General features: G+C 37.2%; 3 protein-coding genes across 5 annotated transcripts; 1 reads left to right on the plus strand and 2 right to left on the minus strand.

Annotated features, from left to right (window-relative positions):
• Positions 1-208: 208 nt before the first annotated feature.
• On the plus strand, positions 209-13,709 carry LOC6030985 (UPF0489 protein C5orf22 homolog). Its single transcript, XM_001841786.2, has 2 exons — positions 209-1,063; positions 12,659-13,709. Exons 1-2 carry the CDS (start codon positions 672-674, stop codon positions 13,476-13,478), a joined length of 1,212 nt encoding a protein of 403 aa, XP_001841838.2. The 5' UTR covers positions 209-671; the 3' UTR covers positions 13,479-13,709.
• A 48-nt stretch (positions 13,710-13,757) lies between these two features.
• Positions 13,758-14,863, minus strand: LOC6030984 (protein Gemin2). 3 transcript variants are annotated; one of them, XM_038263599.1, is made up of 2 exons: positions 14,112-14,863; positions 13,758-13,844 (listed from the first exon to the last, which is right to left on the minus strand). In XM_038263599.1, exons 1-2 carry the CDS (start codon positions 14,790-14,792, stop codon positions 13,803-13,805), a joined length of 723 nt encoding a protein of 240 aa, XP_038119527.1. In that variant the 5' UTR covers positions 14,793-14,863; the 3' UTR covers positions 13,758-13,802. The 3 variants fall into 3 exon arrangements, with proteins under 3 accessions (XP_038119527.1, XP_038119529.1, XP_001841837.2); XM_038263601.1 differs by lacking the exon at positions 13,758-13,844 and adding an exon at positions 13,945-13,980; XM_001841785.2 differs by lacking the exon at positions 13,758-13,844 and having other exon boundaries at positions 13,987-14,863.
• Positions 14,864-18,628: 3,765 nt separating this feature from the next.
• Positions 18,629-22,890, minus strand: LOC6030983 (E3 ubiquitin-protein ligase SHPRH). The gene is made up of 4 exons (XM_001841784.2): positions 22,599-22,890; positions 19,984-22,542; positions 19,397-19,925; positions 18,629-19,334 (listed from the first exon to the last, which is right to left on the minus strand). Exons 1-4 carry the CDS (start codon positions 22,756-22,758, stop codon positions 18,749-18,751), a joined length of 3,834 nt encoding a protein of 1,277 aa, XP_001841836.2. The 5' UTR covers positions 22,759-22,890; the 3' UTR covers positions 18,629-18,748.
• Between the last annotated feature and the right edge of the window lie 1,101 nt (positions 22,891-23,991).

Raw genomic sequence — 23,991 nt, forward strand, 5'->3', positions numbered from 1 at the left:
AGATGCCATCTACTATTTTTTTTTTATTTTATTGTTTCAGATCCCACTTCCCCGTGAAATCGTGACTTTCACACCACTACATCAAAGCAAGAAAAAAAACCGTTTGTCGAGATGTTATGAACTCAGAGAGCTCTCTTAAAGTTGTGTGAGTATACCTGGCCGACGACGACGAGTTAAAAAAAAACTCTCCTCCCCTTCTATTTCCCACCCAGTCTGGTCCAGGTTCTGTACATCAGTCAGCCAGTCAGTCAGTCAGTCAGGCAGTGTGTTGTATAGTGTGTGACGGTATGTTCTGCAGCGCGGTTTGTCGTGTTCGGATACCGCGTACAATTTGACGGAATTTCCGGATCAGGGAGTTTGTAACTGTCTGGAAATCTACGCGATTGGTGACTGGTGACTACGTTACACCTGGAGTTTGCAGAATTAAAGGAGTTCTCCGTGCTAAACAGCAGTCGAAGGCAGTGGAGACAGCCTCAGCAGAGGTCAAAGACATCAGCCGTCGGAAGGCCTTGAGGAGGGAACGAACTACGCACACACAAGAAGAACGAGCATTAGAAATAAAGAGAGCGTGTGTGTTGAAGTGAGAAGATACAGTCCAAACAGTCAGACTGATAGACGCACTTTTGTGCTGGGGCGTAACAGAGGCCGCGTACAAACCATCCGGTCGGGCCATGAGCGATGGCGAAGATGGCGAGGGTCGGCCAAGTCCCACGACCACGGCAGAAGCTCCAACGACGTCCTCCTCCACAGAGCCCGGTCCTCCCCGGACCTTCCCCAAAGTCCCCATCTTCGTCGTCGAGGACCACCACGACGTGCTAACGTTCCTGTACCGGTGTCTCGGGTCGCGCCACCTCCCCATCCGGGGCAACAAGATCATCCACTTCGATTCCCATCCGGACATGTGCATCCCGAAGCACATGCCGGCCGCGTACGTGTTCAACAAGGAGGACCTGCTGGACTCGATCTCGATCGAGAACTGGCTCATGCCAACGGTGTTTGCCGGCCACGTCGAGCGGATCGTCTGGGTCAAGCCGGCCTGGAGTGACCAGATCCCGAAGGGCAAGTGAGTAGATCGAACGCGGAAGACTGGTCGCTGGGAAGACCTTGAGAGCGTCTGGTCTGATCGTGTCGTCGAGTTGTGTGTAATGTTTGTTTTGGGATGACGATATCGTCGGTGGTGTGTTGATAAGGTGGACGACACGAAAAAATTTGTTCTGTTTTGGGGAGGTTGGTGTGTGAGTTTGAAGGTCTTTTTTTACGAGTCGGTAGAACTTGCGTGTACAAAAGATCATTCATGAAGTGGGCAGTACACACTTGGTGATCGCAATGTGAGGAGGAATGTTGTAATGCTTGTAATGGAATAGGGCTTGATAATTCTACATGAGACAGTATTAGGAAAATATTCGCAGCGAATATTATTTCCAGATAACACAAAAATATTTAAAGGTTTTAGTGCAGAATTCACAGAATCTGTGTGACCGGAAACTCCAATAATTAACTCCAATATTTTCTTTATCGAGATAGTTCTGTGATATGATTTGTTAAAATAACTACTCCTTCCTTCCCCTTCTTTCAGCTTGACCGGGGTCTGGCCACCTCGGGGGAAAACTGAAACCTAAGGAAAGTCGGAAATTTGATTCAACTAGGAAAAAAAATCGACTGACAAACCGGTGAAAAAAATAATTTAATCAAAACTCGATAAACTTTACTGCCTCTGATAGCATAAATGTCCCATATGCATTTTCATCACTATTGAGTTATTGATACATCGTGTGCTCTTTCAGAAAATGCTGAAACATCCAGTAGGGAAAATTCTCGTATGTTTGGCAGGTTAAGCACTCGCTCTCAACTCTATCCAATTTGCTGATCTTCACTATTTAAACAACTTATTTTGCAAAACTTTTGATAGAAACTTGCTTGCTCACTTCTTTTTGAGCTATTTATCACTCGATTTCAGTTGAAAACGCTTTTTATTTGCTTTAATTGAATGTCAAAGTTCTATCCTGCCAACATTAGAGGCACGTTGGAATTAGATACTGTTCACCTACTTTGTTCAAGAAATCAGGAGGAAATCATTTTTTTTTTCGTGATAACTTAAACACGAAGCCTTATGTGTACTTCAAATGCGTTTTCCTCAGCTTGCTGTTTTTGCATATGAGACATTTATGCGAGCATGGGCAGTTTACCTTAATTAATTCAATATGGAGCAATTCCAGCTCAAATCAGGAATTTTTCTGGTACTTTTGTACCCGACCCTCTCCGATTTCAATGAAACTTTGTAGATATGTTATCCTAGTCCTATGAGCCATTTTTGTGTATATGGAGGCAATAGTACTCGAAAATAACATCTGAGAAGGACGTAAGGTATTCAAATATTTTTGTATTTTGTAATTTAAAAATTACGGTATCTCGAAGCCGTTGCGTCGTATCAAAAAGTGGTCAAAGACAAACTTTTAGGAAATTGGACGGGCTTTCTTAAAAAAATACACTGAAACAAAAATACACGCCACATCAATGAGATTTTTTTGATTTTTAAGTCTAAAACTTAAATTTTAAGGTGATGTCACGATTTTTTTCGCTCAAAACTTTTGAAGAAATAGCCTAAAATGTTACCAAAAGACTGACGAAAAATGCAGGATGGTATGTCTCTCCTAAAAAAATACAAAAATCATTTACTAAAACTGTTTTTTTGAAAAGTGGTCTAAACGTCAAAATTTTTAAAAAACCGGTAGTGGGAATCGATTCTCCAGACAATTTTACATAAAAGTCTCCATATTGACCATTGTCCTATGTCCAATCCTTGGAAAGATACAGCGGTTTTAAAAATAAAAATGTTGAAAAAACTGGTTTTTTGGTGGTTTTTGGCAATTTCTATATGACAGACTTGGTTTTTCAGTCTCGTAAATATTTTTACCGGAAAGCTCGTTCCCATAAGTTTGCATAAGTTAATTGCATTGCTAATAACTGAAAATAGAATTTTTTTTCAGTGTGGTAGAAACCAGGACAGTAAATTTGCTTACGTAAATGTAAAAACGATATAAATCAAAATGCTGTCAAAGGCCGGTAAAATTATTTTCGAGACTGAAAAATCAAGTCTGTCATATAGTAATTTCCAAATACCACAACAAAAACTGATTTTTTTTACTTTTTTTTTATTTTTTAAACCGATAAGATACAAAGTTTGGACGTATGACAATGGTCAATATGGAGACTTTTATGTAAAATTGTCTGGGGAATCGATTCCCGGGTTTTGAAAATGACCTCTTTTAAAAAGAACAGTTCTGGAGTTTTTTTGAAAAGGTCCTATAAACCAAATTTTCATTTTTTGCTTTTTGGGTGTTTTTAGAATCGCCTTGAGTCAGGGGTATTCAAAAACACCTAAAAAGCAAAAAATGAAAATTTGGTTTTTAGGACCTTTTTTTAAAAAAAACTCCAGAGTTTTAGTAAATGATTTTTGTATTTTTTTAAGGAGAGACATACCATTCTGCATTTTTCGTGAGTCTTTTTGTAACATCTTTCCTCAAAAATTTTGAACGAAAGAAAATCTTGACATTACCTTTAAATTTAACTTTTAAACTTAAAAATTGAAAAATCTCATAAAAGTAGTGTGTATTTTTCTGTCAGTGTATTTTTTTTTTCAGAAAGCCCGTTCAATTTCCTACAAGCAGTGTTGCGTTCCTCACGCGCTCACGCGCTCGTGAGCGCTCACTTTTCGCTCATTCGTGAGGAGGAGCGATGCGCGAGCTAGCTCACGTTTGCCCGCGCTCACGTTTGCTCCGATTTTTTCAGCTCGCGTTTGCTCCACGCTCGCGCTCGCGCTCATATTTCGCTCACGGAGCGCTCATTTTGGACGTGTCGCTAAACATTTAACGTTTTTGAGAAAGTTTTTTTTTTCAATTCTAGATGGATTTTTTGCGTAAAGTGCAGAAGGGCTGTGTAAATATGACTTTGTGAACAAATTTTTTGATATATGAATTGGAATAGCTTATTTTCATCAATCATGTTTTTAAATAAAAGGTTGGATTCGCAAGGGTCAACTATTTTTTTAGACATACAGTCGAATGTATAAATATTTTAGAATTTAAAGGCCTTATGTAAACCTTAGAGTAGAGTAGGAATCTCGTAATCGAGAACGCCAAGGCAATGCTGTAGAGCGAATAATTTGATTTTTTTTGAAACCTTAGAAAAACTTACAAAAGAATGAATTGATTCAAGAGGATTTATGCTTTGGTAAGTTCGATTCAAGGTTTTAAATGTTTGGTTGATTAAAATATAACATTAAACTGTTTTTATGTACCTTATCAGTGTTTTGACTACATTTCCAGATTGCGGGTCAGAATGAGCTACCATTAAAAAAAGTTATTCCGTTTATTAAATCTTTCAGTAATTAGAAACGGCAAATCATTTCTATAAGGTTAGTCTTTATTTGGCAAACATTTTAGAAAAAAGGTTAACATTTTTGAAACAGTTCTATTTTTAAATATATGCCTCAAAATTCCTAAGGGTTGAAATAACCCTTTTGGCTCAAATCAAATAAATTGTTAGTATTTTTCACCACGAAAAGGTTGGCTCTTCTTAAAACAAGTGGATTTTATTCAACACTTTCGCAACCAAACCTCTGAAAATATTCAATTACAAGTTATATATGATTTTTTTAACATGGATGATTGTAACTGTTTAAAAGATTTTTTTTGAACATGGATGATTGTAACTGTTTAAAAGATTATTTAAAAATAAATAAAATGTACATAAATTGTCAATATTTTTGTACATAACAACAATTCAATGGTCCAATATGTATTTGATTTGTGAACAAACAGTGCATCTTTTCACGTCAATGAATGTTTACATTATGAATTTAGGTTTTTGTTCCTTGTTCGAAAAAAGTCTAGATTTTAAATAGAACGTAAATTTCGATTCGCTGATCAAACCATTTCATTGCCTACTTTTGTTTGTTCGACCACTTTCTTGTTTGTTTTTGCTGCCTGTGCTGAGATAGTTCTCGAAACTTCATTTCAAACAGGCAGATGCTACAACAGGAAAAAACAACTACCTACTTTGGCTCACCAGCTCACGTGAGCGCAAAACGCTCCGGTGAGCGTGAGCGAGCACGAGCTACCTGATAAAAACTCACGCTCCAGCTGGAGCGAGCAAGCCTTCCGTGAGCGCTCGCTCATTCGCAACCCTGCCTACAAGTTTGTCTTTGAGCACTTTTTGATACGATGCAACGGCTTCGGCTTATGTAGGCCTAGGAGAACATGTCTAAAAAATGTCATTGAAATCGGAGAGGATCGAGTACAAAAAAAAAATCCTGTTTTGAGCTAGAATTCTGGAGTTTTTTTTAAAGGTCCAATAAACCAAATTTCCAGTTTTTGCTTTTTGGGTGTTTTTGAAACCGCCTTGAGTCAGGGGTATTAAAAAACACCCAAAAAGCAAAAACTGAAAATTTGGTTTATTGGACCTTTTCAAAAACAACTCCAGAATTGCTCTATAATACCTTTTTGAATTGAATGAACGTAATAAGACAGTCGAATAAATCATCCTTTTAATTTAGAATGTATTTCACTTTTTTTTAGTCTTTTAGTGTATTTAAAAAGCAATGCAGCCAAACTTTTTTTTTGTTATTTTTAAAACAGTAAAATGTAATGTAAACATTCTGATATCCAGGAAACAAATATTTGGAAAATTGTATTATAACTTCTACAGTATTTGTTCGGTAACTGGGAACGTAGCCCAGTCACCGAATGTTGCTCGTTAACTGGGCTGAACGAAAAATAACGAGGGGAACACCGATGCATAATATTTTCCTGATGAAATAAAAAAAAAAGTTTATCAAATTTATTTACGATGATTACTTTTCATATTTCTTTAATTGTGACTTGAAATGAAATAAAAGTTTGAAAAAAGTTTTTATTATTTATTGAACATGCTTTTGCATCCATTAACCCCTCGGTCATTTCGGTTTGTTTTGGTTTTTTGACGTTTGTCTGCTTTTAACTGGGCTACGGCCCAGTTATCGAGCGCCCAGTTAAAAAGCAGCCCAGTTACCGAACAACTACTGTACTAGCAACAAGTTACTTTTAGGTGGGTACACAATGAAAACTCAATTGAAATTCTTTATGTTTTTAAATTAATTCGCAGAACTGCCAAAATGACCATCATCTGGTGTATTAATTCAAAAGATGACATTTTCGGTAATTAACAACATTCGAAAATGATTATTGAGCAAAATACCGTTTTCGTTAAAAATTAAAAACGATTTATTTTTTAAGACTTTTTTTTCTAAAATTCTTTCCATCAAAACCAACAATTTTACCGAAGATGCAAAATCGATAAAAAAAGCGTTTTCAAGATCCCTATTTTTTATAGCATTTTTGTACAGTTGGATATAGATTTTTATTGTAACTTAATTGATTTAATGATAAGAAAATAATCACAAAATGTGAGTCAGAAAATTAAAAAAAAAATCTAAGAAATTACTTATTTTTGAAAGTATTGATCTTCGTGAATTTAACTGTTTTTTTTTTAATTTCAAAAATTCTCGCACAAACAAAGAAAAGTATTTGCATAATTTTGTAAACTATGTGTTGCATAAAATCTTCTCTACCCAAATTTTCAATTTTGACTTTAATAATAAAATTTATTTTTGAAACGTTTCGATAGCTATTTCCAGCTTTCCAGTAAGAATTTGCATAACTTTAAAACAACATAAATTAAACATAGATTAAATGATGCTCCAAAATGACTCATTCACTCGCGATAACAAATCGAATGCAACGGAAAAACTGCTCTGACCGTTTTCTACCGTTTGTCACTTCCACAACGATCGCTATTGAATACTCTCTCTCTATCTCTTTGCTCTCGCTCTCACCCCATTCGCGTCGTACAGCGAATGGTTCAGAGAGACCGATTGCGGTATGTCGCTCAGTCGCTGGATTCGAAATAGTTTGCGATCGGTATTGTTTTGCTCAATTATTAAACTGCTTAAAATCAACGTTATCAAAAACATTTTGCAATATTGTTGATCGTGCCAAATACAAGTTGACGACAAACTGTGGTAGTGCAGGCCAAAAGAGCGCCGAGATGGTATGTTGTTAGATTCTCTCCTCTCTGAACGTATTCGTGTGTGACTCGGGTCGACGGACGGAGCGATTGAGCATGTTGCTGGCAGCCTGAGAGTAGTGTTCGCTCGCGAATGGTTGCGGGCTCCCATTAGGCAAAGCTTCGCTCGGCGATGAGTGAGTGATTTCTTATCTTAGAACCGAAAATCAGGACCCTTGTGTTCCGGATTACAAAAAATAAAAAAAAATTATGTTATGTTAAATTTAGGAAGTTGGTTTTTCGAACTTTATTAATAAAATTTAGCAATATAAAATATTGATGCAGGCCAAGTGCGAATGATGCTGATGATACCTCTTCAGTTGACGCTCAGGCGAGGAACATCCTGGAAGGAGCGTCACTGACTACGTCCGTAGTCCTGTTAGATCATACTTGATCAAGACAGTATAGCTCTGGTTCCTTGCAAGTGTCCTATTTTCTTACCTCCACGTTGGCTTGGTTTTCATGATGACCTAGCTGGTGGCCTGTGGAAACGGATCGTAAACCTTTGACCACCGTGGGTCAAAGTCGAGACGGCTAAAAGAAAGGGGCGCGACAATGTGGGAAAGGGAAGTAATTTGTGATTGTAGACGGTATTGTTTTGATTCGCAGTATGTTGAGTCAACTGCTGTGGATCAATCAATCCTTAATTTGGCAGTAAATTTTGTTTATCATGTGCTTTTTCTTTATTTGTCTATTTGAATAATTCAATATTCATTTTGGGCCAATATTCAAATTTGGGCCTATAAATTGCCCTCAATACAATCTAAGCTTGTTTTTTTACCTCTATTTATTAATTATTGTTAATTTCTTTATCTACTTTATAAATTACTATCTTTCTTTTACTATTGATTCTTCAAATAGTATATTTCTTTCACTGTCCATTGTTTTCAATCTTTACCCTTTTCTTCAAACAAATGAGGTTCGAGCCCTTACTCATTTTTTGGAGTGATCAAAAATTAACACAAATATTACTATTGTACTTTTGAAAAACTTTTATAAAATGCTTAGGACCAAAATTGTAACAAAACACCGCGACAAAAGAAATAGCAACATAAAAACACGACTCAACACTAGGAAAGATTTCAGGAGAAAACAAAACACAGTAAATAACAACTAGTTTTTGAATTCAAACTAAAAATAAAACAGTTTTTGCTTTAATGAAAGTTGTTAGGCACACTATAAATGGTTAGGCGCTTATACTTACATCAAACCCTACGTAATGTACCACCCCCGGCCGAGTTAAAATGCGTAACCGGAAAAGAAGGTGTGCATGCCTGCATGGTGTCGATTTCTGGAAAAGTCAGGGAAAACCTGGAATTGTCAGGGAATTTTATTTGACCTGGAAAAGTCAGGGAAAGTCAGGGAATTTTAAGCTGGGTCAGGGAATTTCGATGATCTTAAAAATATTACTACAAAATTTCATTTCTTTTTGAAAATTCGCCCTTGATGATGTATTTGAATGTCTTCCAGGCCAAACTTTGCAACATTGATAATATTTAATTTTTATATTGGTCAGTCCGGAAGAAACGCAGAAATCCATATAAAAAATGCGTAAGAAAAGGGTCACGTTGAAAAGCGCGTAGCTTGTTTGCAATATGTTTAGGTATAAAAATCAAATAATTTGGATTTGATTTGGGTTTCCGTTCAACTGAAAATTACAAATCACTAGTGCACACAGGGTGAGACAATATGACACAGTTGCCCCACCATCCTCAGAGATTTGTTCTAAAATTGGTCGTTTGCTTAGCATATAGGGACCATAGAGAAAATTTTGTCAGACAAATTGAATGATTTAAAAGCAAAAGTTCAAAAATTCGAACATTTGAAGATTAAAAAAAATAATCAAAAATTCTAAAGCATAAAGATTTTAAATTTTTGAAAATTTGAAATTCTGATATTTTGGAATTGTTGATTTCTTAATTTTTTTTAATTCTTATTCTAAAATTCTAAAAAAAATGTGAGGTTAGAAAATTTTCCTTAATTTCACTTTAGTATTCGTTATCTAAATTTTTAACTGAACTATGATTTAGAAATAATTCAAAGTAGTCTAATTTTGTGTAATCTAAAATGTTAGCAAAATAGTGATGGTGAAATGGAATTAAAAATTAAAGAATTAAATTTAAGAATTAATGAAATAAAACAACAATTTATGGAATAAACAGGGTTGTTACGGACTACACTCAACTCATTTTTAAACATTCTGACTCTGAATATTTCATTTCTTTAAAGTTTTGAGTAATGTTTTTTTATCCTTATTTATTGTTTTTTTTACACTGAATACACTCAATTTTAATCTTGTGAATCTTAATCGTATTTCAAAATTTTCTTGAAGATACAGACATTTGGATGTAACAAAAATTATTATTGGGCATGTGCCAGTGGGTTTACTGTGCTTCTATCCCAAATATGAGCTTGATTGGACGTAACAGAAGCTTTTCCGCCTTTGAATTTTAGATGGGATTCAACCAGTAGAAATATATTTTTTTTAATTTGAACATTCTTGAAGAAAAATAAAAAAATCAAAACATTCAAAAATTACAGCTCCAACATTCAAAACTGGATTATTCAGGAATTAGGAAATAAAATAAGGAAAAATAGTATTAAAAAAATAAATTCATATTAAAAAAGAAGTTAAAAGATCCGAAATTTTTAAATCAAGATTTAAAAAATCTGAAAACAAAAATCAAAGATATCAATATTCAGAAATAAAAAAATCAAATAAAAACAATCAAGAGAACAAAAAAATATTATTTTAAAATTCTTAAATTCTTAAAATCTAAAAATCTTAAATTCTTAAATTCTTAAATTCTTAAATTCTTAAATTCTTCAATTCTTAAATTCTTCAATTCTTCAATTCTTCAATTCTTCAATTCTTCAATTCATCAATTCTTCAATTCTTCAATTCTTCAATTCTTCAATTCTTCAATTCTTCAATTCTTCAATTCTTCAATTCTTCAATTCTTCAATTCTTCAATTCTTCAATTCTTCAATTCTTCAATTCTTCAATTCTTCAATTCTTCAATTCTTCAATTCTTCAATTCTTCAATCCTTCAATTCTTCAATTCTTCAATTCTTCAATTCTTCAATTCTTCAATTCTTAAATTCTTCAATTCTTAAATATTTAAATTCTTAAATTCCTAGTTTCTTGAATGCTGCCATTTTTGTTACCATCTTAGATTACAGAATACCTGATAAAATTTGAAGTGTTTTTGGAGTTATTTTTCGGTTAGAGAAATTTTGAGAAAAAGATGTAGGACAATTCGCTTTGATTTTTCTAAGTGACGCTTTGGTAAGATCATCGAGTATGAACTGTATCTTAAATTTAAATCTCAAGATCGAGAATTTATCACAATTTTTTTTATTAAGATTTCATTCAGTTTTTAGATCTAAATTTCTAAATGTTGATTTGCCAAAATGTTTGTTTTGGCTTTTTCCTCTAGTTTACCTAATCCAAGAAAAAAATACATTTTCAGCGTTTCAAGATTCTGCGTTCTGAGATTACAAAATTGAATTTATTGTGAAACTCTTTTGTATGCTTGTCGCAAAATTATTTTTCTTTAAATGACGTGGATTTTGCGCGGATTGGGTTTTGGGATGGCGCGGATTTTTTTTCGATTTCTCCGTAACAATTCTGAATAAAGGAATTTGAGAGTTCAAGAATTTATAAAAAATGGTCTCTTCGGAAAAGTTGTTTCCAGCATCCGAGATTTCATAGAGATTAGACAAACAACATTTAACAAATTTTCCCCAAACAACATTCAAGGGGTTACAAGGAGGAGTTCCCGTGGTCAGATCGAGCTTAAATTGGGAATCTATTCCAAAACACCCAAATATCTAAGTTTGATAAATAATGATTATTTGAAATGCTCGAGCAGGTTGAATTTTGTTTTTATTTTTATAAAATCAAAACAAATGGGAATGATCGTCTGTAGGCTCTGGTCTAGGTAGAAAACATTTTTTTAAATTTTACAGCAAAATTTTTTTTTAAATTATACAAGAAGATGTTTTCTTCAAATATCCAGAAAACCGTTAACTTTAAATACAATCATTGTTGAAAAATACCTAGATCTTTTTAAAACCGTAAACATGTACTTGAATAATTTACATTTAATTGTATATTTTTCTTAGTTTTTCAGTTTTGTTTTAAGCTTTCTTAAGGTTCTACAAAATTACATATTTTTTTCAAGTTTTTGTCTCCAAAACCTTTAGTTTTTTTTTATAAAAACGCAATCAAAAATGGCATCGGCCTAATTCGCTTAAAAATTACGCAAAAGGCAACAATTTTAAAATTAAAAACGACTTCTTACTTTAATTCAAATTTTCAATTGTTTTTTTTTTGAAAACTTTTAACTATAAATTTTCTTTAGGAAATGAAGTGAAACTAACTAATCGCAATTTGAAATTTGCAACATTTGTAATTATTAATTATTTTTAGAGTTTATTAAAGGTGCTGTAAGCTATTGTGTTTCATATGTTTATAGGACCCATTCAAAAAAACTCTAGATTTTTTGGTTAAGGGCAACATTTAAAATGGCATCACCAGATAAAAAAACATAGGACAATTTTATGGTTGCTCATTTTGGATGTTCGATCAGAAAAAATGATTGACAAAATAAAAAAGTTTTTAAGTTTTTGCATCGTTAAAAAATAAAATAAAAAGTCATAGATTTTTTCCAATATCTTAAATTTCCAATATTCAAAAAGGAAAATGCATGGAACCATAAAAACGCGCCAAACAATATGTTAGTAAAAAATAGAAAATAATAAAAAATGGGTGGTCTGGAGAGGTCAGGGAAAAGTCAGGGAATTTTATTTTGGGATTTGGATCGACACCATGGCCTGGCACGAACACTCAAAGCGTGTTCTAGCGTGCTGCTCGTACTGACTCAGAGCAAGGGTGAGATGTAGGTGTAAGGGCAGTGCGTGTTCGTTGGGAACCTAGTGCATAAGATCGGTCAAGGCCCGTTCTTACACTGAAAATTGCGAATTGCGAATTGCGAATTGCGAAAATTTAGCAATATAAAATATTGATATCATGAATAGTTTTCAAGTTAAAGATAACTCTGAAAATATTTTTTCGAGTAGATTCCTATACATTTGATCGTTTTTTGGTTTTCGAATAAAAATATATTTTTTGATCAATTCAAACGTCTGAATCTGTTATAACATATTTTCAAGTATTACGGTCAATTTAGGATTTTTTTAGGCCAATTATTTAAGAAAAATATGTTTTTAGATGCTTAAAAGCTATTCATGACATCATTTTTTTGGAAATATCTTGGGTGAAAATTAGATTTTGCCTCTAAAACAAAGTTGACAAATTTTCGACTTGTTTTTCCTCAGTTTTAGAAAAACATGATCTTTTTGAAAAATTGGCAACGTTGCCAAAAGATAGTGTAACTATTTTTTGAGAAGTCCTAAACAATACCTACAATTTTGATCATAATATCCTTTCTTAAGATTTTTAAATATTAGAATAGCCTTTTCGTATGGGATGCTGCTAAAATTGTATGGACGAACTAATGATGACTTCTTTTCTTTCCTTTTCTCGTTCCAGATTCCAGTTCAATGTGGGCGAATTCGAGGGCAGCATCCGGACCGATTCGACGCTGGAGTACTTTGTGTCCGAGGGTTGCTACCAGCCGGAGGAACAACTCGAGAACAAAAAGTCCCTCAAGCTGGAGGTGTGCGCAATCGACGAATACGCACCGGCGGACGACGCCGAAGATCTGAAGGACGGTTACATCCTGGACGTTGATCTGGACTACTTTAGCACGCACAATCCGTTCCTGAAGATCTACGACAAGGTGGGGCTGTACGATAAGCTGAAGGAGATCTTCATCTCGCCGGAACTGGCGGACAGCAACGAGAGTGATTTGGAAAAGTTGCAGCGGATTGCGAAGAACCGCGAGGAAAAGTTGGAGTTTTTGGAGTCGATGTTCCTGTACCTGGAGGAGGTGGGCAATTTGAAGCACTTTTTGGTGGATTATCAGCAGGAAATTAGCGAAGAGTACACGCAGCTGCTTGCGAAAGTGTCCTCGCTGGTGGGGGTCTTGAAGAAGGAGTATGCCGAGGAGGAAATTGACTGGTCCATGATTTACGATGCCGGCTGCACGTGCGACATCACCGACCTGCCCCACCACGAGTCCAGCCGGGAAGAAATCGTAGCGATGATCGGTCAGTTTGAGGGCTTCCTGGCGCGACTTCCCGCCCCGCCAACGGTCGTGACCGTGTCCCGGTCGAGCGAGGACGATTACACACCGGCGGACCAGGTCGAGCTGATTCAGGAACTGGTGCTGGCGGCGCTTCAAAAGTGCCTCCGCGCCGAACTCGACGAACCCATTCTGTACTATAAGGACCAGGAGTTTAAGCTGTAATCGTTGTTCTTCCCACGTCCGCTCCTCCTCCACAGAATCCTTCCCTTAGGACGCACCCCCCAAATTGAAACCAGTGTACCATTACGAATTATGATACTGTGCTATGATGAAATCAGTACCGACTTTTTACCTTACTAACAATTAACGAAACGTAACTATTTAAGGCAGTTAAGTAAAACAAATGAATACCGGTAATAAAAACACCAAAATAAAAAAAAAAACGAGATAAAAGTAAACCTTTCTAGTTATTTAACTATGTGAACTCAACCATTTATTTGATAAATTGAACTTTAAGTACACTTTCAAGAAATTTATAAGGGAAAATCAACGTTCGAAAAAGTAACAAACTTGTTCAACTAGAAAAGCCTGCAAAGTAGAAAAAGAGAATTAAAAGAAATGCGATTAGACAATAATTCTGCAGGTCGTCAAATACAGGGACTTTCGGAAAGCACTAAAAACTGGCGTGTTTAAAAGTTTGAGTAATTCATTACGTTGCTAATTCCTAAAATAAGTATACAAAAAATAGTAAAGAACAATGGCCACACTCTCCCCTCACAGCGCACTATTATCACTCAGATCGAGCTGATGAAAGTTTTTCGAGATAATACAAATAAGCAAATTCAACGGCAATACCTTCAGCTCGTCCTCGGCGGTCAGCTCGTTCCGGGCCGCGATGCACGTCTTGGCGATATCCCGCAGGACGCTGTGCACGTACGGCTCGAGCGGCGTGATGATACAGGCCAGAATGGCATAGATCCACTGGGTGATCCATTCGCTGCTGGCTGCCACCGCGGTCCCACCCGATTCTTCCTGCTGCGATTCGCCGTCGCCCTGAAGCCACTCAAACAAATACTCGAGCAGAATCTCCAGGTTCCGCTGAGGGATGCTCAGCAGAATCCGCACAAAGGGCTGGTTGTTGGCACAGTACTCGTGCAGCTGCTTCCGATTTTCAAAGCACAGAAAGATCTGCGTCCGCTGCAAATTTTCCTGGTACTGGGCGCTGTTCCGGTAGCCGGTGATGGTGTCTCTCAGTTCGGCAAACTTTTGAATCTGCATCGCTTCCCACTCCTTGGTCGGAATCAGCATTCGGTGCGCACGGTTGCGGACCGAGCTGGCCGGAACGATCCCACTGCCGGAGGCTTGCAGGCGCCGTTTCGAGCTCGGTCTGACCACGACCACGGAGGGACACTTTTTGCGCTCGTACATTACCTTCTGCAGGTACTGCTCGCCCGTCTCCGGCTGCAGGTCCGGATCGAAGTCCTCGTCCGGTGGGTCGACGGCGAGGGCCAGCTTCTGGATTACGTCCGTGTCCATTCGGAGATTTTGTTGGGAAGCGCAGCACGAAGCTTTTGGACTCTGAATTTTAAACGTCAGGATTTGTTTTGACGGGGGATAGGACATGAATGATTGCAGGGTGGCCAAAAATGTAATCTTTCGTTCTGCACAAGACAACTGTGCAGAACTCTTGAAGTCTGCAGATATTTTCCGATTAAAAACAAAGTGTAGGGGGAAAGGCGAGTTTTAGCTGTTCCGATTAGCGACTTTTAAAAAATTCAATTTGAGTTTTGTTTTGGTTTTTTGGTTTTTGATTAAGCAATGCCTTGTATTACACACTCTTTTATAACTACATACACAGCTGATAATCAGTCTTAAATTTATTACTGAATTCTACTTAATTAGTAATTTGTCGTATTATCGACATTTTTATATCTTTAGCTTATTTCGTTTTAGTTTTTAATTTAGTTTTTAGTTTTAATGAAACATAAGGTCCTTATCATTTAAGTCAATGTATACAAAAAAGGTTTTACCTTCGGTATATTGTTGAAAAATAAAATACAAATACAAATACTTTGGATTTGCTAATTCTAATGCAGTTTCATTCAAAATATAAAATCCGCTCTACATTGATAAATTTAAAAAACAGAACTATGCCAAAAAAAAGAATTTGAATTGCTCAAATTCTTAGTTCTACGATTATGTTATTCTATGAGTCTAAAACTTCAATTTTCAAGAATTTTTCAATCCTTGTATGTATGTATGTATGTATGATCCCCATACCCGCAGGCAACTTGGTCCTGGAACACATGTGAGCGCTAGGTGAACAATTCGATCATCTTTTACTCCGTAATCTGTACACCCACGTGCATAAGTTTTTTTGCACGAATTTTAATGCTACAAATACCGGCGCATAGAATAAAATGGTTTCCCTCTTCCCTCCCCAAGCGCCGGAAATTTGTAGCGGGTGTAGGGACACTTTGCATAGACGCCCTTGCTCCCATCACGTCACTGAGGGTATGGAGCGACGAGAAATTAATAAGCATGCCCCCTCAGTCGAACCTTCATTAGAGAAGCAGGCAATCCACAACTCACAGCGAACGACCAAGGGAACACCCTACCGCATTTTCAAGAATTTTTCAATCCTTATTTCTTAAATTAATGGATTAAAAAAAAAATGTCTTTGTGTTTGCTCCCAGCAATGGAAATTTCAAAAATTCAAATAAATAAAAGGATTTGAAAATTAAAGAACAGAAAAAAATTAAAAGCTAGAAAACCGAAAATTGTAAAGTTAAAAAATTTAAGTCTCTTTGGACTTTAAAATTATAAAAAAATCTCTGAAGTTTTTTTTGAAAAGGTTCAATAAACCAAATTTTTGCTTTTTGGGTGTTTTTGAAACCGCTTTGAGTCTGGGGTTTTAAAAAACACCCAAAAAGCAAAAACTGAAAATTTGATTTATGGACCTTTTCAAAAAAAACTCCATATCTGTTTTTTTTTAAATTTATAAAGCCACTGATTTCAAATTTGAGAATTTGGATAAAATATGAAGCTTAGATTGCTGATATTATTGCTTACAACGATAAAGTTTTTTTTCTGAGTACAATGACCCTTTGTACGACCACAAAGGATTTTAATGGATTTTTAAATCAATTTAAAAAAAATTGCTGCCCATCTTGAAAAAAATGGTCCTACTTGACAGCTCGTTCCAAAGGGAACATTGTCTTGTCAATTTTTTTTCATTAAAATAAAATAAAGTGATCAGAAACGGTTTTTAATCAAGTTTTTTACCGTTGTACATAAAAATTTACAAAGAGTTTTAGGACCCTATTCCTTTATTCTCAAATATCTGAATCAAAAAATCTTATTCTTAAATTCCTAGATTCAGAAATCCATATTTTTTTTAAATGCTTGAGGTTCTTAAGATTCTTAAATTTTAAAATTATAAAATTCTTAAAATCTTTAAAAAAATCTTAAATTCTTAATTTCTTAAATTCTTAAATTCTTGAATTCCTAAATTCTTAAATTCTTAAATTCTTAAATTCTTAAATTCTTAAATTCTTAAATTCTTAAATTCTTAAATTCTTAAATTCTTAAATTCTTAAATTCTTAAATTCTTAAATTCTTAAATTCTTAAATTCTTAAATTCTTAAATTCTTAAATTCTTAAATTCTTAAATTCTTAAATTCTTAAATTCTTAAATTCTTAAATTCTTAAATTCTTAAATTCTTAAATTCTTAAATTCTTAAATTCTTAAATTCTTAAATTCTTAAATTCTTAAATTCTTAAATTCTTAAATTCTTAAATTCTTAAATTCTTAAATTCTTAAATTCTTAAATTCTTAAATTCTTAAATTCTTAAATTCTTAAATTCTTAAATTCTTAAATTCTTAAATTCTTAAATTCTTAAATTCTTAAATTCTTAAATTCTTAAATTCTTAAATTCTTAAATTCTTAAATTCTTAAATTCTTAAATTCTTAAATTCTTAAATTCTTAAATTCTTAAATTCTTAAATTCTTAAATTCTTAAATTCTTAAATTCTTAAATTCTTAAATTCTTAAATTCTTAAATTCTTAAATTCCTAAATTCTTAAATTCTTAAATTCTTAAAATCTTAAATTCTTAAATTCTTAAATTTTTAAATTCTTAAATTCTCAAATTCTTAAATTTTTAAATTCTTAAATTCTTGAAATTTTTTTATTCTTAATTTCTAAAATTCTTAAAATTCGGAAATTTTAAAATTATAAAATTCTGAAATTCTAAAACTCCTGAAATTCTAAAAGTTTTAAATTCCCTCAATTCTAAAGATCTTAGATTCTCAAATTGTTAAATTCTTTTATTCTTCATTCCCTAAAATCTTAAACCCTTATTTTTTAAATTCTTTAATTAATAAAATTCCTGAATTCTTAATCTTTTTAATTCTTAAAATCCAAATTTTTTTTTAAATTTGTTAATTCTTAAATATATTTTTTTTAATTCTTATAATCGGACCCGAATGACTCTTGAGCTAAGTGGTCCTTTAACGCAAATAAATAAATAAAATAATTCTTATAATCTTATATTATTAAAATTCTTAAATTATTCCATATTTTAGTTTAGAAATTCTAAAACTGTTATATTTTGTTTTTTTTTTCAATTGTTAGATACATACTTAAATTATGCCAGAAAATCAGTTATTATTCGAGTAAAATGTATGGCTAGAAACCAATTCCTAAATTTTTGAATTATTAATTTTAGAATTTTGAAAATGTTTGATTGATTTTCTTATTTTTATTCTTGAAATTATAACTTCTTAGATTTTTTAACTGTTGCATTATGAAATATTTGATTTTTTATAATCCGAGATTTCACTTTTTTTTTATTTTAACATTTTTGATTTATGTTTTCAATGTTTCTAAATCTTAGATTTTTTAATTATTTTAATTGTAATGTTTTCGAATTTTAAAGTTTTGTTTTTTTAATTTTATTCTTTTGATTTTTGAATATTTGAATTTCAAGTTTTGAATTATGTTATTTTCAACTTTTTTTGTTTACTATTATTTTTGAGATTAAAAAATGAAATTTGTAAATTTCAGTTTTTATTTCTCAATTTTTAAATTAACATCCAAAAACTCAAAGTTTTAGATTTTTTTCGCCAAACGTCGAACGCCACTTTTTGTTTCTGTGTCTTTTCAGCTGTCTACTGCTTAAGAAAAATCATGTTGTGAGCCTTTCCTCGAACGTTTCTTAAGCATTTTTTTATATGAAGCTTTCCGTTCCTTACTGGCTCTGTATCTGAAGTATAGAAGGAGTAACCGAACGTCTCTTAGATGACGGAAAGGACTCACAATAAATTATTTTGAGGAAAAAAATAAAATATCAAAAATAATACAAGTAGACTTACTTACTTGCAGTCATTTATTTTTAAAGTATTGAGAATAAAATACTTATTTTTGGATAAAACACAAATTGTTCATGTAAAATATTCGAACAACAAAAACGGAATGAACGACACCATTCTCACTCCGCAAACAGTTCAATCTGCTCGGGCTCCTCCAGCTGAAACAGCTGCTCCAGATGCTCCACCGTCACGTCCTTCGAGCTCCACCGCCCGGTCCGATCGGCCTGAACGGTTCGGTGGATCGTCTCCTCGATCGTGTTCTGCACGATAAACCGATGCACGAAGGTTGGCTTGGTCTGGCCGATCCGATGTACCCGCCCAACGGCCTGCAACTCCTCGCCCGGGTTCAGGATGGGTTCGACGAGGAAGACGTGCGTCGCCTCCGTCAGGTTGAGCCCCTTGGAGCCGGCTTTGAGGGGGAGCAGGAGGCAGGTGATGCCGTTGGTGTAATCTTTGAACTCTTCGATGTGTTTGTAGAATTTGGCTGATTTGAGGCGGTAGGTGACGGAGTTGGTGTCGAGGGCTTGGGCCAGGTAGAAGAGGATCGGGTCCCAGTGGGAGAAGATGATGATTTTGACGTCGGGTTCGTCGAGTTTGAGCTGCAGGACGGTTTCGACGATTTTGAGGATCTTGTTGGAGTAGTTGCCGCGCACGTTGATGTCTTGTTTGGCGGGGAGGATTTGGCCGCACGTTACGAAGTAGAGTCTGGAAGGGAGGTTGGTTTGAGAGGGGATTTCATTTTTAGTGTGTTGAGTTGAAGAACTTACTCGGCTATTTGTTGCTTGTGGCGGCAGACGCCGCAGGTCACGTTGTTGCCCTGACTTCGAGCGATTCGAACGAGTTGCGGGGCGCAAACGATACAGAAATGGTGGCCACACTGCAGGACGGCGTACCTTTCCTCCGGTTGGCACTGGCAGATGGGACAGACATCGATCTCGGCGACGCTTCCCAAGTGCTGCAGATATTTGAGCGTTCCTTTGAGGCGTACGAATTCTCGCTCAGCGGTGACCTTCTGGACCTGAAGGTCTTCGAACGTTTCGTGCACCTCGTAGTCGAGGATTTGCTGGATGGACTTTTTGCCGCCGGCCTGATCCAGGTCTTCCATGGTGATGACCTGGAGGCGCGATCGGCACATGTTCAGCTCGTCGAAGGCCGCCGCCGCGTAGTTGATTTCGACCCAATATTTGGAGTAATGTTTGAACTCGTCCTTGAGGGCTTCCAGGTAGGCTAGAAATAGGTTGCCCTCCTCAATGGTGGCCTTTTCCATGCGTTCCTTGCGGCAGCAAGCGTGAATTTCTGAAAAGTTGAACGACATTATAGGTTGATCAATTTGGACGACTAGGTTTAAACTTACGCCTCACGATCACTTCCTGCACGGTCATCTGCCACGAGCCCTCGGTCGTGTTTGTCTCTTCGATAAAGTGCTTTTGGAAAATCATGCATTCGTACAAGTTCAGGGTTCGTTTGACCTTACATAGCACGCAGGTCGGTCGCTCCTGCCTCTCGTCGTACGGCAAATCGGGCAGTTCTGGGTCCAAATGGCAGAGGAACGCAGTTCGGATGAGCGCCTCGATACGCCCGCGAACTTCCGCCGGCCAAAGGTGTTTCGGCTTGAGGTTTTCCCTGAAGTACGCAATACTATCGAAAGCATCGACCAGCTCGTTCCGCTGCTCTTTCACCTCATCCAACCAAGTCGTCAGCTGGTAGTCCATACTCCGTAACCCGACAATGTCCTCCGCCATGCCGCTGTGATTTTTCACCTCGATGTTCAGCTTGAGCAGGAAGGCGGCCGTCCGAGCGGAGTTTCGATCCAACGAAAAGATCACATCCCGCCACCAATTCCCGTCGACTTTGTGGTCGAGCTTGGCCGATATCTCGAAGACCTTCCCCGCTGCCGGCGCCAACTCGCGCTCCACGTTCTTCACAATGTTCGAGTACGTCTCGATGTACTTCCACTCGAGCTTGGCGCAGCGTTCCTCGTAGTCGCGCAACTGCTTCCGGAACGCCTCTTCCTCGCCCACAAACCCGTTCATCTCCAGCACTTCGATCAGATTGTAGAGGGCGTGAATTTGCAGCAGCGAATCGACGCTGATGGTGCCTTGGTAGTCATCCGCCCAGCGCAGTGCCGATTTGTACAGCTTGGCGGCCTGTTCGTACTCGCGTCGGATGACGTGCACGGCGGCCATTCCGTTGATGCTGGAGACGATCGTGCGGAGGGCGGATTTGCACTCCATTTCGTTGTTTAGGACGAGGTGCTCGCGGAGTTCGTTGGACGTGAGGAGCTTCTTGGTTGTTAGCTGGTCTGATTTGTGCAGGATGGACGGGATGACGCAATCTTGGCGCAGCTTGCGAAGCGGTTCCATCAGCAAGTTTAACGTCTGAATCGTCATCCGGGCCATGCTGAGGTTTCGGCCCAAATAGGCGGCCTTTTCGCGGAATGCCGTCGCGCACTTGGCGTGCTCCGTGCGGTAGAAAAAGTTCTGCAAGTCGGACATGGTGATTTTGTGAAGAACCTCCGTTTGCGGCGGAATGCCCAGCTGATCGAGGACGGCTGCCTTGCAGGTTCGCCACATGATTCGGGACATGACGGCGAGCAGCGGCTGCGGATTTCCCTGCTGGTACTGGTAGTTGAGCTGTCGCCACAGTTGATAGTCGTTGTACGGCGAGTAGTCCAGGAAGTGCACCAACCCGTACAGATTGTCCATGCTCTTCTCGATGGGCGTTCCCGTGACGGTCCAGCGGTGAACCGCCGGTAGCGTTTTGACCATTTTGGTTGTCTGATTGTGAATTCCTTCGACCATTTGAGCCTCGTCCAGGCAAACGCGCCACCAACGGACCAACGGCAACGGCGATACCGGACTGAGGAAGCGCTTGCCGTGGCGCGACGTTCTCGAATTGACCGCCGTGTAGTAAATCTCGGTCTGAAGCACGTTGTAATCCGTCAGCACCACGTCGTACTTTGCGAGGTCCGCCGGACTGATCCAGCCACTTTCGGCCACACCCTCGTAGATGAAGATCTTGAACGACGAGTCTGCGATGTGCTTCCGGATCTCCGACGCCCACTGCATCTTGATCGACACCGGGGACACGATGATTGTCGTGGAAGATTCCACCAACGCCTCCGAACGCCAACATTCCGGGCAAATGTACCGACTCGGTTCCACCTCGCAGTTCTTCAAGACACACTTCTTGTGCTGCCTCTGGCCACACTTTTGACAAGTGATCGTATCCTTCACGTTACTGCGGATGCAGATACATTTGAGCTCCTTTACAGCAACCGCAACTCCCGGCCCCACTTCCTCCTCAAACTTTCGCTTCCTGTTCCGATTCAACAGCATCAAGCCCAACATCTCAACCGTCTTCCCCATGCCCATCTCGTCCGCCAAAATCCCACCCGGCGGAATCGGAATCTCCCCCGGAACCTCCGCAAGCACCTCAAAGCTATCCAAGTTCATGTAAAACTCCTCCCCCTCCACATTCAAACACCCCAACCGCGCATACTGCGCCGGCAGCACCTTCGGCACCGTTTCCCGGTCCAACATCCACCGGATCGCCCGCACCTGGTACGGCCTCAACGTCGGCCGCAAACTCCCGTGCGCCACATCCTCCGGAATCAACCCGTCCAAAACCTCCCCCTCGTGCCCAACCCGCAACCGCTCGTAAAAATCGTTCACCGGAAGCGGTTCCCCGTCCCCGGTTGGCTCGCGCAGCTGCAACTCGCCCATCCGCACAAAATCGCGCCGCTCCAACTCCCGAAAGAACAGCGCAACCATTCGCTGCCGCTGCATCCGACAGCCAAAATCACCCAACTCTTCCGGCCGCAGGAACCGCATGAAAAGCGACAGAAACACCGACGCCTCGTCGGAGGCATCCGTGCGCCAGCGCAGCGAGTATTCCGGAAGGCGTTTCACATCTAGAAAAATAAATCAAAACTCAACCAACTTCCACCAACAAACTAAAAATTCTCACCCCTTAGCAGTGCCGGAACCTGGTGCATGACGAAGCCGCGCTCGAAAATCAGCCGGTAAAAGCGCTTCTCGTGGCGGAACACCCCCTTCGACTTGGGGTCGGTGTCCTCCGGTAGCAGCAGGCCAATGTCCGCCAGGCAGAACTCGAGCGCGCCCGCCATGGTTCGCTAGTTGTGGAACGTTCTGACAGGAATCTACTGCATTTTTTTCCACTCGGAATCGAAGCAATCTGCGAGCTTTTTCTGGGAATTTCAACACGGAACGAAAATCGACAGGACCGACAGGGATGAGGATTTGTTTGTAAACAACGCAAACGCAGGGGGGTGATTCGGAAGTTTTTGGTTTTTGATGATGGCAGTGTGGCTAGTTTTTGATAGTCTTTTGCAGACTTGATGAGACCTGTTAAAAAATGTTGTAAATTCATTACAAATTTTTGTGGTCAACAGGAAAATACAAATACAAAAATGCTTCTTAAATTTCAACGCAAAAATAAAAGAATAATTCTAATTATTTGGAGAAAAAAAATGGAAGAATGACCAAACTGACCAAAATTACCTACCAAAGTGACCAAAATGACAAATATTGACAAATATTGACCAAAATTGACAAAATGGACAAAAATTTAAATAAAATGTCAAAATTTGTAAAAAAAAATTGTCAAAAATTACAAAAAATTAAAAAAAAAATAAAAATTTGTCAAAATCGACAAAATTGAAAATATTGACAAAATCGACAAAATTGACAAAATTGACAAAATTGACAAAATTGACAAAATTGACAAAATTGACAAAATTGACAAAATTGACAAAATTGACAAAATTGACAAAATTGACAAAATTGACAAAATTGACAAAATTGACAAAATTGACAAAATTGACAAAATTGACAAAATTGACAAAATTGACAAAATTGACAAAATTGACAAAATTGACAAAATTGACAAAATTGACAAAATTGACAAAATTGACAAAATTGACAAAATTGTCAAAATTGTCAAAATTGTCAAAATTGTCAAAATTGACAAAATTGACCAAATTGACCAAATTGACCAAATTGACAAAATTGTCAAAATTGACAAAATTGACAAAATTGACAAAATTGACAAAATTGACAAAATTGACAAAATTGACAAAATTGACAAAATTGACAAAATTGACAAAATTGACAAAATTGACAAAATTGACAAAATTGACAAAATTGACAAAATTGACAAAATTGACAAAATTGACAAAATTGACAAAATTGACAAATTTGACAAAATTGACAAAATTGACAAAATTGACAAAATTGACAAAATTGACAAAATTGACAAAATTGACAAAATTGATAAAATTGACAAAATTGACAAAATTGACAAAATTGACAAAATTGCAAAATTGACAAAATTGCAAAAT

This window comes from Culex quinquefasciatus, chromosome 3, assembly GCF_015732765.1.
Source record: "Culex quinquefasciatus strain JHB chromosome 3, VPISU_Cqui_1.0_pri_paternal, whole genome shotgun sequence".
Lineage (NCBI taxonomy): Eukaryota > Metazoa > Arthropoda > Insecta > Diptera > Culicidae > Culex > Culex quinquefasciatus.

Excerpts from the sequence above, each read along its gene's own strand:
- LOC6030985 (XM_001841786.2), top strand. The coding sequence starts at position 672 with ATGAGCGATGGCGAAGATGGCGAGGGTCGGCCAAGTCCCACGACCACG. Across the intron at positions 1,064-12,658 it reads GACCAGATCCCGAAGGGCAA|ATTCCAGTTCAATGTGGGCG; the intron begins GTGAGTAGATCG and ends TTCTCGTTCCAG.
- LOC6030984 (XM_001841785.2), bottom strand. The coding sequence starts at position 14,792 with ATGGACACGGACGTAATCCAGAAGCTGGCCCTCGCCGTCGACCCACCG.
- LOC6030983 (XM_001841784.2), bottom strand. The coding sequence starts at position 22,758 with ATGGCGGGCGCGCTCGAGTTCTGCCTGGCGGACATTGGCCTGCTGCTA. Across the intron at positions 22,543-22,598 it reads GGTTCCGGCACTGCTAAGGG|ATGTGAAACGCCTTCCGGAA; the intron begins GTGAGAATTTTT and ends TTATTTTTCTAG. Across the intron at positions 19,335-19,396 it reads CACAAGCAACAAATAGCCGA|ACTCTACTTCGTAACGTGCG; the intron begins GTAAGTTCTTCA and ends CCTCCCTTCCAG.